The following is an 18,504-nucleotide window of genomic DNA, read 5'->3' as shown; positions in this document are numbered from 1 at the left end:
TGAGATGACAAAGTTCACTTGCATTTTGTAAGTTTATGAGCCCATTAGGTAAACAAGTCCCACTGTGGCAATGTTTGCTGTGAAATACCTTGGCCAGATTTTACCACTATTTGATGTAGAATGAAATTGCTGCAATGTTGAGCTCAAGTTTTTCCAAAAATATAGTCATTTTTCAGGATTAATCATACAGTCATACATCACAGAAACAGGCCCTTCAGCACGACATCATACACTAATCCCACTTTACTCTTCCAAGTAAGGGTGATATGAGACTTGGAGGAGATTCTGCAGGAGGTTAATGTTTCCATACATCTTCAGCCCTTAGACCTCTTGGTGGCAGAAATCACAGACTGAAAGGTTCTGTCGGAATAACATGGGCAAGTAATTGCAGTGCCCTTTGCAAATGGTACACACTGCAACCTGTCTGTTGATGGTGGAGAAATGAATGTTCAGGGATGGGTATCAGTCAAGCAGGCTGCACTTCCTGGATGGAGTCAAAGTTCTTGAATGTCATTGGAGCCACAGTCACCCAGGCAAATGGCAAGTAGTCCATCACAGTCCTAATATGCACATTGTGGATGGTGGCACAGTAGCGCTGCAGGAAGTGTAGCTATCTCACAGCTCCAGTGACTGGGCTCAAGTCTGACATCTGATGCTGTCATATGGAGTTCACCCTGTGATTGCATGGGTTCCCTCCCACATCCCAAAAATGTGCTGGCTATTAGGTAATTGGATTGGGTGGGTTGAGGATAAGCCCCTCATTGCAAGGTACCCAGTCTCTGATCTGCTAGTGTAGCAATGATAATAATCTGACTGGGCTAGTTTTTGTTTAATTGTGATAGTCAGCCATTGAAATATAAGGGTGGTTAGACTCTTGTCTTGTTGATGATGATCTCTGCCCTGCACTCTTGTGGCATGAACATTATTTGCCACTTAACAGCCCATGCCAGAAACATCGTCTCAGTGTTGCTGCATGCAGGCATGATCTGCTTTATTTGCTGAGTAGCTGCAAATGGACTTGAAGATGGTACGATCGTCAGTGCTCATCCCTACTTCTGACTTTTAGAAGGATGGTTACAGATTAAGCAACTAAAGATGGTTGGGTCCTGAACACAGCCTTTATGTTGCTCCTTCAATAATGTCCTGGGGTTAGAATGGTTGACTTCCACAAACTATTCTTAAGCTGCAAGAATGTTCAGCACATTTTTCCATCACCTTCAAGTTAACAAATTCATGTAAAATATGGTGCATGAATGCAGACTGACAGTAATTTGATTGAATCCTAGAAGGGATTTTAAACATTTAACTCTCAAACAGTATTCTAAACTTGGCCTATCTGTAATCCAGATCATTTCTAAACTTGGATCAGCTATTCAGATCAATTTAACATAATACTGAGGACCAGGGATCAATATTTCAAATTTTGCGATGGCAGAACTAGATTAGATGTAGCCGATGATACTTTCACCTGTCAAGAGGGGATGTTTGAACAGGCTGCCCTCCTAGAGATGCGTTGATTTAATGAATTTCATCAAGCTAGAGGCCAGTTTCTGGCAGGGTAGAGACTGCCATCTGCAAATGCAAACCACCAGATTAAATCAGGTCAGAGTGAGCACCTGAACTAGTTTGTTTGCCTAAAACTAGGGAACACCAGGAGGAGGACTTTCCATTTTCATGTCTCCACCACTGCCCCTCCAACCCTACAAAGAAGCAAGAGTAGAAAAGTGAAATAAAACAAAAGGCTGGAAATTTACAGTGATGAGCAATATGAATGGAGAGAGAAACACGTTATCATTTCAGGACCTGAAACATCGTCTCTGTTGCCACCCTTTCTACCCATTTGCTGAGTGCCTCCAGAATTGCGCTTTTCTATTCCCCGTCATTGAAATGTGTTTTAAGTCTAGCTTTTTAGTACTCCTAGAAGATTGTTTCCATGTGCGGGAGTATATATTATTATGCACTAGACATCACTGGGGAGTCGAATACCAAGTCATCATACTTTGGTTCAATAAATTGTATAGGGTCACACAAGCACATTCCAGAAAAAGGGCGACCTCTGCTCCCAAACATTCACTTTCGCTCTTACATTGAAACAATGGGCAGCAAGTCAACAGAGACTCTTCAGTCCAGCAACATAATGGGCTGCAACCTCTGTAACATTAGCAGGGAAAAATCCTCTAAATAGGTGGGAGATAGCAGAAAAATAACAGTTTTGTCAGTGTTTAACAAATTGCTGAAACCAAGTCTTCAGTTTGGAAGAGTGAGGTATAATCTCATCAAGTGTTTAAAATGATCATGGAAGTGATGATGGGTAGCAACAGAATCCATTTCCTCTGACTGGGGAATCTAGAACATGGGGGAACAAATTTAAAATAAGAACAAGGCACCTCTTGTAATGGAACAAGGAAGTACTGTCACCACACAAGTAATGGAAGGCAGAGTCCCTGCCCAGCCCCCCCCCCCCACCCAACTTATGAGCACCCACCCCCTCCCCATATCTCCAAAACACAGACCCAACCCATCAATCACATCAGCAGGTCTTTGTTGGGCAAGGGCTTTAGGGAAAGTAGAGAAAAGGTGGGTAACTACTGATGTCAAAATGCAAAAAAAAATTACCAAGAATTGAGTGTAATTGGCAAAAGATTCAAAATGGAAACATGAAAATGTTTTAAGGCACTGAGTTGTAACAATCTGGAATTCAATGTCAGAAAGGTGTAATAAAAGCTATTCAATTGTAACCTAAAAGATAGTTTTGGGTAAAAGCAAACAAGACAAAAAAAAATTATTCTGAGGAATGAGCAGAGATATTACACAAATTGGATGATTTTTCAAACACAAAACTTGGGCAGGATGGGCTGAGTTGTCGTGTTCTGTAAGATTCAATGGAGAGGGGTTAAATTAGTCTCATGTTGGTTAGGATATATGGCACAAAGGAGTTTTGATGGCTGCAGTGAAGGTTGAGCAGGGTTGAACAAATGGTATAATTAGCAGCAAAATAAACTTAATTCAAAGTCCTTTCTATCAGAGGGAAACAATAAAACAAAATTCTGAGAGTGAAAGAGATCTGCTGCCAGCAATGGCCGAGGAAGAACTGAGGGGATAAATTATCTAACCGCTTAGGTTGCAGTTCTCTGAAAGGGATGAGAGCTACGGGATAAATTTCTTTTATATATGATACAATGAACAAAACATTCAGTGAGCTAATAGCAGATTAAAGGTTTACACTCATCAATTCCCTGTGCTAATTTTAGCACTGGAGTTTGAACGCATGAAAGTCTACCCATTCAATTACCCAAATAATGTGCTTGCACCATAAATTACAGTGGAAGTTTTAGATTTTAAAATCAAGGAAGGTGGGTTGTTTTTTTTTTAAAAAGCAGTTGTGCTCAGCAGAAAGTTGTAATTTTAAAAGTATATACATAGGAGTAAACATAACCCTTCCCAAAACAACATCAGCCAAGAGGAATACTGAAGGATTGGGCAAGCAATCAGAAGAATGGGATTAGGTCAAGTGTCTGATGAAGAAAGATACCAGCCCAAATAACGATCCAATCAACTGCAACAATCCACAATTTCTGGAGTTCCTCAAAATTATTTGTTCTTGCTTGGAAAAAAAAGAGTTGAATCAAAAATGTGAAAAAAGTCAAACATAATATTCATTATTGTATTGTTCCCTAAAGTCAAAATTCCATGATTTGTGTTCTTACTCAAATAAACCTGAAAAGGATTAATGACTGACAAAGTATCCTGAATTACTCAAGGGGAAAAAAAACGTAGTGGATTAAAAGTACCAACCCTTTCACTAATAAAGTTAACGCAACTCACCAGAGTACAATGCCATTATCAACAGCTTTAAACAGAGCATCTGTGTTGGGATCCATAGGCAGCATTCCACCACAATCAGGATCATTCTCCAAAGCCTTATTTATCCAGTTGACAAATGCATACTTTTCTTCTTCTGTTCATACAAATGAAAAAGAAATCAATTCACCATATAATATTATGATTACTATTTCCTGATGCCAAACTATAGTCTAAATTCAGACATTGTCTTTTTTTACTGTCAGCCCAGTTGGGGGGCAGACTTGCCTAGTGAGGAATCTACAAGTCATATACTGTATATCTCATAACACAGGAGGGGTGTAGTTTCCACATCCGGCCCATGCTGGCTCCCTGGGTGGCAAATCACATTTGTCCCATTCCTCCTCTCTCCATTTCCCTGCATCCATGCAACTTATTTTCCTTCACACGTCTGTCAATTCCCCTTTGATTCTTCTTGCCATTAACCTACACTAAGGGGTAATTTACATTAGCCAAATAACCTACCAGTCTGTGATGCGGGAAGAAACTGGAGCACCCAGAGGACACCCACATGATCGTGGAGAGAAGGCACAGACTCCACACAGATGGCGCCCGAGGTCAGGATCACAACCTGGCTCCTGTAGCTGTGAGGCAGCCACACAGCGCTATGAAACATTTAGGAATCTCAAGAAAAAAACTGATGTGATTTTTAAAAAATTTTTGATCTGGCAAGAGGATGGAAGATGGTGGAGCTTTTAGATGATGCTACTTACTGAGGCAAGAGATATTCATAAGGAAGAGGGAAACACTGACATCCAATTATTCCTTAATTTACAACCTAACTAAACATATGGGGAACCTACTCCTCTCCCACCCCCAACCACTCTGCGAACAAATAGCCACCCTCTTGCAATAAACCCAAACAGTACCCCTCGTAACACCCCAGCACCCATTTACAAGACTCATATAAAGATCACAAGTTATGGGCAAATTCACTCCTACAGGTTCATAGCCATCAAGAATTCTTACTCATGCAAATTCTTAATTGGGGTCCTATTATAAAAGAGGCAGAATTTTATAAGGAATGTAGAAATGGAGAATGCATTCCATTGCTTAGCAGGATTCAGCCAAAGCTCTCAGGTGAAGCATATTGAAATGTTGGACACTTGGAGTGCTAAACAGAGCACAGTCCAAGAGGTGAAGTGGGCTCTGAGTGGTGAGAAGCCCTCAGGTGTCACATCCCCAGGCCTCACTCCTGACAACAATTTTTAAATCTCTCAGATGATCAAATACATTTAAAAACTATTGAAATATATTTAAATAGTTAAACAAGAAAATCAATACATGAAATGATTAAAAACATTTCCCTTTATCCATAGTTTTGGTGACCCATTCAAATGAACGAGGTCGTCACTCCCACACCAGTCCTCCCTGGTGTTAAGACAGGAGTTGGATGCAAAGTGCCCATGACCCTCTCTTCAGAGAGATGTTGCTCCACCTTGGGACCCAATAGCCAATCCAGTAACAGAATGGGCAGTCATGTGCATTGGCACATGAACTTCAGGAAGTTTTGGACTTGTGGCTTTTGATGCACATGCGTGGAAGTCTGAGGTTTCCTGTGGCACCAACAGCTGATGGTCCCCTCTGAAACTTCAGGCTATCTGCTAGTGAGATCCACCCCATTACATTTTTGGTAAAGCAAAAATCTGAAATAAAAACCACTCAAAATGATCAGAATTATTGGTACCTTATTATTTTTTGGACAAGAAATTCTAATCCTCTACCATTGAACTTTTCATAGATCAAGCAAAAGAGTCTGATTTTTGTACACAAGCAGCTGCTCGAAATTAAAAACTACGAGCTGGTATTTCAATCAGTAACCATGGCTTTGCATAAAATAAATGTTCACCCCCTGTAAAAGACAACATAAATAGAATTCATCCAGCTTGGCCTTCAAAGATTAGAGAAACATTGAAAATTCCACAATTATTTTTTTAAATAAGGTATCTACCTGTGTTAATAATACTCATGACACAAGACTTAAAAAGGAAGAAAAAGAAACAAAGTTCTATTTCTAAAATACTTCTTCACACTTCTTTAAAATTTCCCAAAACATTTGCACCCATTGCTCAGAGACACAGAGCAATTCCCATCAATAGCTGGGAGATGAATGATCAGTTCACTGTTTTTGCCCTCCAAGGGAGCAATGCTGGCTTGGATTTAGAGAGAGCTCCCTATTTTTCAAATAATTCAATCCAAATGTCAATATTCAGCTAAATCAGAATAGGTAAACAAGGATTTATTTAACATCAGATCAAAAGCTGGCATTTCTGACATTGCAGCAGTCCCTCAGTGCTGTATTGGAGCATCTGCCTAGGTTACAAGAGAGTCAAGTTTGAATCCACAATCTTTTAGCGTGCCTTACATGCCATCAAAATGATACATAATGCTAATTTAACACCGAGGCACTGTTTCTGAAATACATGTTTACACAGAAAATATGCAGCTGCACCAGCTCAATGTACTTAGAACCTAGGTAGCTAATGCTTCATTAAGTATAAAGAATGAAGCATGCAATAATTAATTTGTGATAGTATAGTTCAAATGTAACAAAAGGTGAGCTTCAACAGAAAAGGAGCAGCAGCATCAAGAATGGGGTGAATACAGATCTAGGAGTTATGTCATTGCACACATCATTAAGATTTAGATCACATACGCAAAAAAAGTTACCTTAAAGTGTTTATTTTAATTCATGTTCAGGATTGTGATCTAAAGAAAAAAGGTGTCTTTTGCATATATGGCAAGATTTCTGAGGGTACCTGAATAAGAATGCTGGGTTCCTTCGCTGGACTGAAGAGAAGTTCCACCAATGGCACAGATGCCTTCCCTCCTGTTGATTGCCATTCTGAATGTTTTAGCAACATGACTACTTTTCAGATCTTGAACAATCTGTAAATTAAAGTGGTATATGGGAACATTTCAATTTAAATGGGTAATATGAAGCACAATATTGTGCTTGATTAGCCAAGGATACATGTAATTGTTTTCCTATGGCATAAATATAATAGTGCAATGGTGTGCCATTTAACATGCTACTTAATAATCGGTACCTCAAGTGTCAGGATAATTCCATCCCACTCAGCTGATTTTAGTCCAAGTAATAATACAGACTTAGTGCCTATAACTTTAAATCCTTTTCTTCGGTGACAAATTTCTGATCCAACTGCACTGCTTATGCTTTCTACATTCTCCTAGACAATTAAAGGATACATCTATAAACTAGCTCATTCACAGGGCTTAATGGCTGTAAAAATGTATACTTTAAGAAACAAATTTCTCTCAAAAATTGTCTGCATTTGATAATTTAATTATGTCACTAAATCTCTAACAGACACGTGCAACTTACTTTACCCTAATATTACAATGAAAGGAATGCAAAACAAGTAACACATCTGAACTGCAACAAAATGAACAAAGTTGATTGACATCTATGTATTGCCAACTCAGGCATCTGTGTATTCCTGTTCTGACGCATTAACAGAAGCAGTGGTGCACGATAAACAGCCTGTGTTTACACAAGGGATTTGATGAAGTTAGTTTTGTGGCCAAAATGAAAAGGCAAGCTGTACTTTAAAGTTGTGCAACATCACCACATTAACGTGATTTCATTACCTTCAATGGTAGCCACGTCCTTAATTTATCTGTTATAATCAAAAAAAATGATAAATCACATGATACAGAAATATGAAATTTGGGTGCAAATATAATAAAGCACGTTTCCCAACATTCAGAATGTTATTAATGGTATCATCAGTGAAAATGAGAGCCTGTGTTTCTGTTCTTTTAGTAATCTCAGTTGGTTTACATAGAATTCAGATAATCTTTTAACAGCCATCACAATCTAACACAGGAAACCAAAGCTATCAAGTTCATAGGAACTGACCAAGCACAGGACATCTTGATGAATCAGCAAACAAATGAATGCATGCTTGCAGCCACTTCAACTGCTGATTTAACCTCCTGCTTAAATTTCCATCCACCTCATCCCATCAGCGCGCACTGGTATGCACTAAGACATTGGGACAACCATACATCTGATATTTTTCCAACAGCTTAAATTTAAGGCATTTCTCTCTTCCCTCAAATCCAATCTTTACATCACTTAATTAGTTACCTGTGCTGGCCTCCTCTTTTCAAACTGGTAAACTGAATTTGATACCAACCATTAGTAATCAAAATACTTGCAGAATTTGACAGTAATCATCCCAACAAAAATAAAATTATTTAACAATAACGTAGACTTGTGACACAAAATGCTTCTGGATGCTGCATCATCCTTCCAAGAAAGTGCAAAGTGAAGCAAGAAATCGACCTTCCTCCATGCTAACCTACATGATTCACAAGAGGCATGACTAGGTTGGATTATTGATCAAATTCAATGTATGCTTACAGTTATATGATGCTCTTAGATGCCAGTTATTGGAATGAGACTTTTTTTTTTAAAATCTAGTCAGTTTTTTTGGATCTAACCCCTATGGATCCTAGAGTCCTTGCTCATTTTACCACTATTTGTCATATCAAAACTCTGCTTCTGCAGTCCTATTCAAGTTTTCTTAATAAGGAAATGTATGCTTTTCTGTACCTAATCAGTGACGTTTCATCACATAGCAAAAAATGCTGAAGGAACTCAATGGGTCAGGCAGCATCTATGGAGGGAAAGGGACAGTTGGTGTTTTGGGTCGAGACCCATCATTGGGACTGGCCAGATGCTGCCTGACCCATTGAGTTCCTCCAGCATTTTGTTTTTTTTCCACTTTATGTACCAGCATCTTCATTCCCTTGTGTCTTCATTTCACCACATAGTCCAGCTTCACAAGTATATCAGCTTCAGACCCAAAGATCTTGTGCAGGAATATAAACGTGCAGCAAATACAGTTTCTGGCGACTAATGGTCACACTCATTCAAGTGTCAGGATGTCTATGGTTGTTGTATTAGGTGAAAAAAAAAGACATAATGTGCCACTGGTTTGTTATGCTGAATATATATTGAGATAAGCCTAATAATAAATCCAAAGGATGCAAAATAATACATCAATGGATAATAATAGTATTGATGGGAAGATAATGGGACAGAACCTGCTGGGAAATGCTGTAATTTCACTCTGAACCACCAGCTGCTTCTGGGAAACTAGTATGATCGAATTACACTGCTCAAGTCCCTGTCTTCAATCAGTGTTTCACTGCAAAGGATGAGACCGTTCAACACAATCATTCCATCCAAACTCATCAGCAAGCTTGAAGACCTGGGCCTCTGCACCTCCCCCTGCAACAGGATACTTGACTTCATCAGCAGACCTCAATCAACGAGGACTGGTAACAACATCTCTTCCTTGCTGATCATCAACACAGGCGCACCTCACGGCTGCGTGCTTAGCCTCCTGCTCTACTTTCTATACACATGTAATTGTGCGCCAAAGCACAGCTCCAGTGCCATCTTCAAATTCACCGAATGTTGGAGGAATCACAGGTGGTGATCGGTCAGCTTACTGGAGCGTGATAGGACACCTGATTGAGTGGTGGTGCAACAACCACCTCTCGCTCAACCTCAGCGAAACTATTGAGCTGATTGTTGACTTCAGGAAGGGGAAGAAGGGTGAATGTGTGCCAGTCTACATTGGGGCATCAGCAGTGGAGAAAAACAGAAGCTTTAAATTCCTGGGCATTAACATATCGGATGACCTGTCCTAGGCCAAGCACAAAATGCAGTCATAAGGAAAGCACGGTAGCATCTTTACTTTCTTAGGAGGTTAAGGGGGTTCGACTCGTCACTGAACACTAACAAACTTCTACAGATGTACTGCTGCAACATGGTCTGGTACAGCAAATCAAACGGACATGGACATAAGAAGCTGCAGCAAGTAGAGGACTCAGCCCATGACATCATGGGCACATCCCTCCCCACCACTGGTAGTATTTGCAGGAGGTGTTGCTTCAAGGTGGCAACATGCAAAGATCCCCACCATTTGGGCCATCTTTTCACAGCTACCATCGGGCAGGAGGACCTGAAGTCTCACATCACCAGGTTCAAGAACAGCTACTTCCCTTCAACCACTTGGTTCTTGAAACACCCAGCAAAACCCCAATCACTACAATTTAGCAACACTATGACCACTTTGATCATTTTGCACTAAAATTGACCTTTTGTTTAGTGTTCTAATTGTGTTCTTGTAAAAATTGTGTATAATTCATGTTTAATTTATATTTTTCTTGTGAATGCTGCTTATATGACGCTATGTGCCTGTAATGCTGCTGCAAGTATTTCATTGCACACATATATACATGTACTTATGCATACGACAATAAACTTGACTTTGACAGCACTTATCGTTTTAAGTGCATCCACCTCACTGCCTGACATCCAAGTATCAGGAAATTCAGGACTCTTGTATAATACCAAACTTGCTGGATTTGCCACTGGCGATTTCCTGATTGCACTCCAGTACTGGATTCCACAAGAACTCCAACAGCAAAGCAAAAGCTAGGTGAATCCCTCAGTGGTTACTCTGAAGAATGTTTGCTGAAACTGCCCTATCATAGGCCTGGGACAGGAACAGCAGGCCCATTCATTTGATTGTGAGGAAAAGGTATGTTTTTAATAACTTGGCTAATTTGCTATATGTAATTACTTAAAATATTTTCAGGGTTTAAGTAACTTATAAGCGACCCCCACATTAGCACTGTTTGGGTTACAGAAATTCACCCTTCCAGAATTCACAAATTACTACCCAAAATTTTGAGATACAGAATAAAATTCGCTCACTACAGTTATGTGGGGGAAAAAAAAGTTAAATATACAAACCAAATTTTTTTTCAACTCGCGTTTCTTGGCGCATGCACAGATGACATGACTTCATGTTATGGAAAATAGTGATGAGGATGTCTTCCAGGAACACAACCCCCCTCCCCAATAATGTAAGCGTCACCTGTATTTTATAAATTTTTATCATTGGCTGATTGATTTTCAGTTCTTGAATGCTTGTGAATGTTAGGAGCATTCAGGCACATTCAAAGTCCTTTACAGCTGGTAAAGCTGGGAGCTCTTTCACTGTTTAATAGGCAGATTTGTTATGGCTCACTCAGATGATGGCATTATGTTGTACTAAGGTCCTGCCCACATGTAGGTCCTTGCCAAAATGGATTGTTGTGGAGTTTAACAGCAAAGTTGATATCAGGGTATGCCAAAAAGTCTATATTTTTCCCCATACATCAGAAATACTGACAGCTTGTCAGTGGTAGTCAGCTTTAGCCCATTAAAGTGTCAAACCAGACATTTCACATAGCAAAGGCCTATTCCCTCCCTCCCCACAGCTCCCAAAACAAAACAAAATTATGGATATACTAATCTAATATGGAAAGGCACCAGAACACTGAAAGGGAGCAGAGAAACAGCATTTTCAAAAATATTAATTGATCATCAAGCATGGATTTATTATGGGAAAGCCACAGCTTACTAACCTACTTTGACAAACAGTAATTAAAGGATTCCTGACGGACTTCCAAAAAACTGCACAAAACCCTTCTTAGCAAGGGGAATGACGTGGAATTAGAGGCAATCTATTAACAAGAGTGGGGAATAGGTCAAGAGTTGGGAGAAAGAAAGTTGGGATAAAGTACTCTAACAGAATGTGACTTATAGTCTTCCATGAGTGATTGTACTGGGTCTGAGGTTAACTATACTTATCCATGACTTAGATGGAGGAATGTGAAACTGTATGCTCAAGCTTACTGCAAACACCGAGCTAGATGGTTAAGGGGTATAGATGGGAGCAGCAAGTTGTCAATGATGGATTAGAATGGGCAAACGCAGCGCATAGGAATCAAAGTGGAAATACAAGGTGCCATTCTTCCACTTTTGGCCTCATCCTGGTGGTGGAGGAGGCAGAGGGGTCAGGATGGGTATAGGGAGGGGAATTAAAATGGCTTGCAACCTCATTCTGCCTGGGTAGTCTACAACACAATAGCATGAACATTGAATTCTCCAATTTCAGGTAACCTTCTCTCTCCATTCCCCTTCCTCCTGTCCTTTCTTCTCTCCTTGTGATCTACCCAGGTCCTCTCACACAAACACACTTTCTTCCCAAACTACCCCCACCCTCTGATCTCCCAGTTTCTTTCACCTCCTCCATCACCATATACTCCTCCCACTGGGTCCCCTCCCTCTACTTTTCCCATCTGCCCACGATGCCTCCCTTATTTGTTTCCTCTTCACCTTTCTTACCAGATTCCATGATCTGCTGCCCTTTATTGTCTCCACTTATCACTTCCCAGCCTGCAACTATCTTCACCCATTCCTCTCCACCAGACTCAATCTGCCAATCAACCCCTCCTCACTGGATCCACCTATAGCTTGCCAGCTCTTGCTCCACCCCCGCTCACTTCTTTATACAAGCTATCTCCCCTCTTGGTCCAGATGAAGGGTCTCGATCCAAAACGTTAACCGCCATTTCCCTCCAAAGATGCTGCCTGGCCTGCTGAGTTCCCCCAGCAGCTCATTTTCTGCTCTTTTTATACTCAATGCCCCAACTGGCGAAGACAAGCATAACCACACAGGATCTTTGCCACCCTAGCCACTTGTGTTGCAACTTTGATGCCCAAGATCCCTCTACATAAATGCTCCTAAGGCCCCTGCCACTTACTGTATACGGAGTTTGTTTGATCAAGTCTGCAATTACATTTTTCATTTGTTACTTCACTAAGCAAGCAGAAGATAAGAGGGCATCAAAATCCCTGGGAATTACTATTAGAAATAACCATCTTAGCTCTTCTGATCAATAAATCAGGTTTATTTTGGAGTGAAAGGGAAATAAGGAAAGTATTAGTGACTGCCTAAAAGAGCTGGATGGCCTGTCACTTTAACAAGCCAATGCAGCTGCACAAAGACAGTGAGTCAGAAAGTCATACAGCATGGAAAAAAGCTTTTCGGCCCAACTTACCCAGCCAAGGAGCCTACCTGAGCTAATCCCACTTGTCGGCGTTTGGCCCATGTCCCTCAAAACCTTTGCTATCCATGTACCTGTCTAAATGTCTTTTGAACCTCCTCTTATCACTTCCTCTGCAGCTCATTCCATGTACCCACCACCCTCTGTGTAATAAACTTGTCCCTCAGGTGCTCCTTCAATCATTTTTCTTTCACATCAAACCTGTGCCCTCTAGTTATGGACTTTCCCGTTGTCCCAACTCTATGGCCTGATCGATGAAGGCAAGCATGCCAAATGCCTTCATCACTTTGTCTATCTGTGTCACCACTTTCAGGCAAAATGACTTTTACAGAAGAATAAACAAGAAGGCTTTTAATCTGAAGGTGCATGTGCAATAAAAAGGGAATCTCATATGCAAGGCTGCATGCAATACAACAAAATACTGCTTTCCAGACAATGCTCAAGGTAAAAAGGCTTTGGGTTGGATCTGGGAGAACAGTCACCAATAACATTAAAAATAGACAAATGAACTGTCAAGTACAGCGACTTTGTTCCAATACTGCACCACAGCCCAGTCTTGTGTTTCACCTCATTGATGCAAAGGTTCCCACTCTGCACACCAAACAATCTTGTTGCTCTTTTGCCAACATACTGAGAGCTTGATTCCACAAGGAACAGTGAGAGTTAGACTCTGGTCCAGCTGAGAGTCTAGCCATTGCATCAATATAGACTGGAAAGAAACTTGGCTTCAAGATGTGAAATGGCATGACCATCTTATGATGCCATCCAGTTTCTAATTCTAAATCAGTAGGAAAAGGAAATAACAAAATGTCCTCCATTTGTAAGTTATTGATGTTGGAACATGACCCAGGATGTGTGGGGAATGAATGATAAGTGATTTCCTGCTGCACAATTGTTAATTGTATGTAGAAACAATACAACTTGCAGAGAGATGGAAAGCTCCATTCATGTCTACACTGCTTTTCTAATCATGTTTAATGGCAGATACTGCAGCATTTATGTTTTAAACCACTTCCAAAGTGAATCTTAGCTTATTTTAAAAGCACATTCACTCCACACCCTGCCCAACTCCCATCACTGAGGGTAGTTTCTAACATCAAGCAAAGAACAACTTACATATCATCTTGGTTACATATTTGAAAAGTGACAGAGCATCATGCCAATAATTATATTGTGGATTGAATACAATATTTTTGATTATCAGTTCAGAGGCAATGAATATATCATCACGAGAACTAAAATTGTCAAACCCATCTTTCTCTGAAGGGTCTAATTTACTCGACCCAGACAAATTTGGATTGAAATCCAGCATCTTGAAGAACATTTAAGTAAAGCATTTGACAACAATTAAACCAGTAATGGAAGGAACAGTCAGTTACACAATTGTTGCAGCTATTTTAAAACTTCATTTTAAAATTCCTGATAGGACAAGAAATCATTGCGCAAGTCTCCTCATCTTGAATACTGAGCTCAAAATCCCAAGACAGAGGAAAATCTCCCAACGAATCCCAAGTTCACAAACCCACTGCAGTGGAAGTATATATAAAAAAATATAGGACATTTTTAAATTGATCACTAGGGGTATTGGATTCAATTGTATTTGATGCAACTGGCTGCTGCCCTTCCAAATCCAGGATATTTGCTTCAGTGAATTTTCTAGGCATCTTATAGGAACCACTGCAGCAACAATGTTCAAACTTGTGCAAAGTATGGGTGACAGCTCTTCAAAGTTCTTCAATAGTAATCTTGCATACTATGTCTGAACATGCAATATTAATATATTCATAAACTAAATATGAAGTTGAAAGCCTAAGCCAACGTGAGCCAGAATACACTTCTGGCACAAGGGAAGAACAGTAAAAATATTAATTTCAAAATTCTTCTATTTAGCCTCAGTGAAGTTAAAACAGCACTGATCTTATTTTTGGCTAAAGCTAGAACAAGCAGGAAATGATGGTTCCTCGTTTTCCTCAGATTTGGGAATGTTTCTTCAATGAATTGGAATCCAAGGTTTCTCTCTGTTGAATACCAAATAATTTAACTTATCTGAATATTTATTTTGCAATGAATTAAACTAGACCTTACTGGGCAGCATACCCTGGGTTGTACACTTTGGAAGTACAATGTGTGCAAGGCAGCAAACAGGTCTGCACTGCGAAGAATTCCAAGCGTGGATTTTGGCTTTGAAATTGCTTTGATTGTTGTGACATTGGTAAGAAATTAAACTGGCTCAGATATCCTATCAAGGTTCAAGTAATTTCACACAAAAAGTTAAGCAGTTCCAAAATCTAATGTAAACATTTAAAAATTCTTGTCTCCCCACAGACTTCCTGTCTGACTCTGTTATCACTTTTGATCATTCAAGTTGCATATAATAATGAAGTTGTCACTGTTGACAATATTAAGTAAAGCAAGTGGATTGCATGGGTAACAAAAAGACGAAATGAGTACCCACTCTTCCATACAAGGAACATTGGAGTCACTGCAAATATTTTGAGAAGCTATTTCTCATGCAAATTTAAGAGTGCTTCGGAAAATTAGATTGCAGATAACCAAAGCATGCACCAGGGACACTGCAAACATTTTCAAAGACATTAATTATCTAACCAATGGTCCTTAATGGAACCTTTGGAGACTGCCATCATTAAGATAATGAATAATTTGAATGCAAAACCAAAGGAAGAACTGGAGTAGTGCATACTGAAACAACCAACTATAGCAAATCCTTTTGAACTTTTCCCTCTCTCCAAACTTTGGGTACTTTGAATTATTTGAATTGAGTCAATAATCAACCGACCTACCAACTCTTTGATGCTGCATGAGGACATCCACATATTATTTGTTTCTGATATTACAAGAGAAAAAACTCTGTATGACCCTCTTGAGCATATTCTTCAGTACTGCAGCCATTGCTGAGTAAATGCCAGAATTTGGACCCAAACCAAACTTCTTATAATGGAATGCAAACAGTTGGTCGTAATGGTTTAGATGTAGGCTTTTGCCTGAAGTGATGCCTGAAAATGAGTCCTGAAGTCTGTTTTCTAAATAATATTCATAATATTCCCATAGACACCCTGATTGAAATGTACAACAGTGGGATCATGAACCTTTTGTTATAGATGAAAAAGAAATCAGAAATAAAAATATACACTCATCTTAGTGAAGTGAATCAAGTTTAAAATAAGAAAAATTCTTCACCTCAGTCACTTCTAACAAAACAAAAATCTGATAAGTCACTTGCATAACACAAGCATTCCAAAAACATGTTGGAGCCAGATATAAAACATTCAAGCAATGTTTAAAATGGAACAATCAAACCACAAACATGCAAAAAGTGCTGTGAAAGATGAAAACAAGTCTTACTTCATAAGAAAATGAAAATAATCAAAACTGAACAAAATGAAAAAAGTTTAAGGACTACTGAAGAAGCTGGGTAAACTAAAAATGCCCCTGTTCAACAATCGTAACTGGCCATTTGTACATCTTTTTTTTTAAATATTATATTTAAAATGTGTTAACTATCTTATCTTCCATAAACTTTCAAGCTTCTTTGATCATTTTCAACTGATAGTAACAACTATTACCAATGATGTTATGTTCAAACTTTATTGCTGGGCTCATCATAGCAATGAGGTTTAAATTGACTCCGTGTATTGTTTTTTTGCTATATATGCAAAAGGTGATGCAATACCACATTAAAACTAATTTGTTTTTAATCACTAAACATGGAATCCAAACTCTAACTTGTTTTATAGGTGCTCTCAGGATAGTGATTGGTGGATTCAATTCCATCTAACAGAGACACTGTGCATCACTAGGAACCAAAAGTGATGCCAAGTTCTACTGGGTTATGACAGGTTCCTATGCAGAATGAACCAACAAGTACAAGTACAAGGACACTTACAGAAACAAACTCATTAAAGCTGATCCTGCAGTCTTTGTCTTTATCACCTTCAGTCATTAGGTTCTCAACGATTTCTCTTATTTTGTATCCCGGCAGCGAAACATTGGCTTCACGGAAAAGATCGTGGAGTTCAGAGTCACTGATGTAGCCATTGCTGTTGAGATCTACCGAGAAAAAACAAAGTTTCTTTAAAATAAAATCACAGAAGCGACAATGGCTACCAATATAGACAACTAAATCTATCCAGTTTCAGCCCTTCAAACAATCTAATAAATTCTGCCCCTCTACTGCTACTACAAGGTTAAAAGTAACACTTGAAGTATTTTAAGTTTACACTTAGTAAACTTTGTTGGTCTTCTGGGGGTTTGCACACTAAAATAGAAAAGTAGACCTCACTCAGCACATTTTTTTTCTGTCTCAGCACCACATTGAACTACCAAATCGATTTTTGCTCTATGTCAGGAGATTCCACTTGAACTTTAAACCAGATTCAGCTGAAGGTAATGGGCAAAGATCGGCATCATTGCTTTAATCACCAACTGAGTTGAAAATATAATGGAAATTGTTTCAAAAAGTGCAAAGTATAAATTAAATGCAGAAAAACCTTGCATCAGAGAATCAGAGTACACCTCAAGATTTTGGAAAGTCATTATTCATTTAAGTTACTTTAATAATAAGCAACAGCAACTTCCTTAGCACTTTTAGGCTCAACAGTGATGTTATAGAGAAAACTACTTCACTACATGTATTCTTTAATAGAAAGTTTTGAGGTCAAAAATTGAGGAAGCAATATCCACTAATATGCAGTGGGGGAAGGGAAGAATCAAACCAAGGCTGCTGATGTTACAAACTCACATTTTGCAGTTATTTATGAATTAATTATACATTGGCTAATGGGCCATTGCCTGACAAGTGTACTCTTTGCTTCTTTTCATGCTGACCAGAATAAATCATTATCCACAAATTGTACAGTTTCAGCTCCTGTCTTATAAGGAACCACTGCGAATTTGTTCACACAGATCAACTGGAAATAAGTATTTCCACAGAAAATGTGCCATCCAAACAAATGACCATTTTAAAAATTGTGATGTAGGGTACATATACATGCAAAGTGATGCATACATTACCTCTGTAACTTACATTACACCACAACTAATGAATGAAAATCAAAATTATATAAGTCTTGGTTCCTGCCAGCAGAAAAATTCTTGACAAACAAGCATGTATTGGGTAGGGGTGTGAAAGATAGCTGGGAATGCAAGGGTTGACGATTGGCAGTGTAAGGGTTAATAGTATGCTTTTTAGCATGGTTCTCACTGTGAGAGGATTTTCAAGGTAAAGAATGATTTTCATTATGGTGTGATTTAGTTATGTCTAATTTAAATAGCAGGTGCAAGTGTGAAGAAGTAGTGTTTATACCTATATCTTGTTATGTTTGAAACTTTATGTAAACAATTGCCTGTGTAAGAGTAGTTTCTCCCCTAGCGCTCCCACGAAAAAAGGTATAAAAATACGCTGTAGCCGAGCCTTCTTTGAGTGGGTCTCGATATAGAGTTAGAGTTACATGGTTACTGTCTCTTTATTTTCCCACTCCCGCTAGCGAAGGCTAATAAAGCATTTATCGTAAGTTCTTTGGTTCTGCTGTGGTCTGATTCTTTCCAGAAGTGCGGGTCAGCTTTGACAGGGGGAAAATAATGATAGACAGACCAGGAGATTTTAAAGTGTGTCACAAGACAGCAAGTCATACTTGTGAAGGAGAATTAAGCTGAGAAGACACCAATTTCCGAACCAAAGACCAAT

The 18,504-nt window shown here is 39.2% G+C and overlaps 1 protein-coding gene across 1 annotated transcript in view; it reads right to left on the bottom strand.

The window, feature by feature from the left end:
* The window catches only part of pls3 (plastin 3 (T isoform)), a 93,569-nt gene that overhangs the window by 28,946 nt on the left and 46,119 nt on the right, over positions 1–18,504 (bottom strand). Inside the window, exons 3-5 of the mRNA XM_052020764.1 lie at positions 16,705–16,868; positions 6,621–6,750; positions 3,826–3,958 (exon numbers count right to left, since the gene is read on the bottom strand). Coding sequence (XP_051876724.1) covers positions 3,826–3,958; positions 6,621–6,750; positions 16,705–16,868 — 427 coding nt within the window. The remainder of the gene's footprint in view (positions 1–3,825; positions 3,959–6,620; positions 6,751–16,704; positions 16,869–18,504) is intronic.

Source organism: Pristis pectinata, chromosome 8 (assembly GCF_009764475.1).
Source record: "Pristis pectinata isolate sPriPec2 chromosome 8, sPriPec2.1.pri, whole genome shotgun sequence".
NCBI classification, from domain to species: domain Eukaryota; kingdom Metazoa; phylum Chordata; class Chondrichthyes; order Rhinopristiformes; family Pristidae; genus Pristis; species Pristis pectinata.
This window is presented reverse-complemented; position numbering and strand designations above follow the sequence as displayed.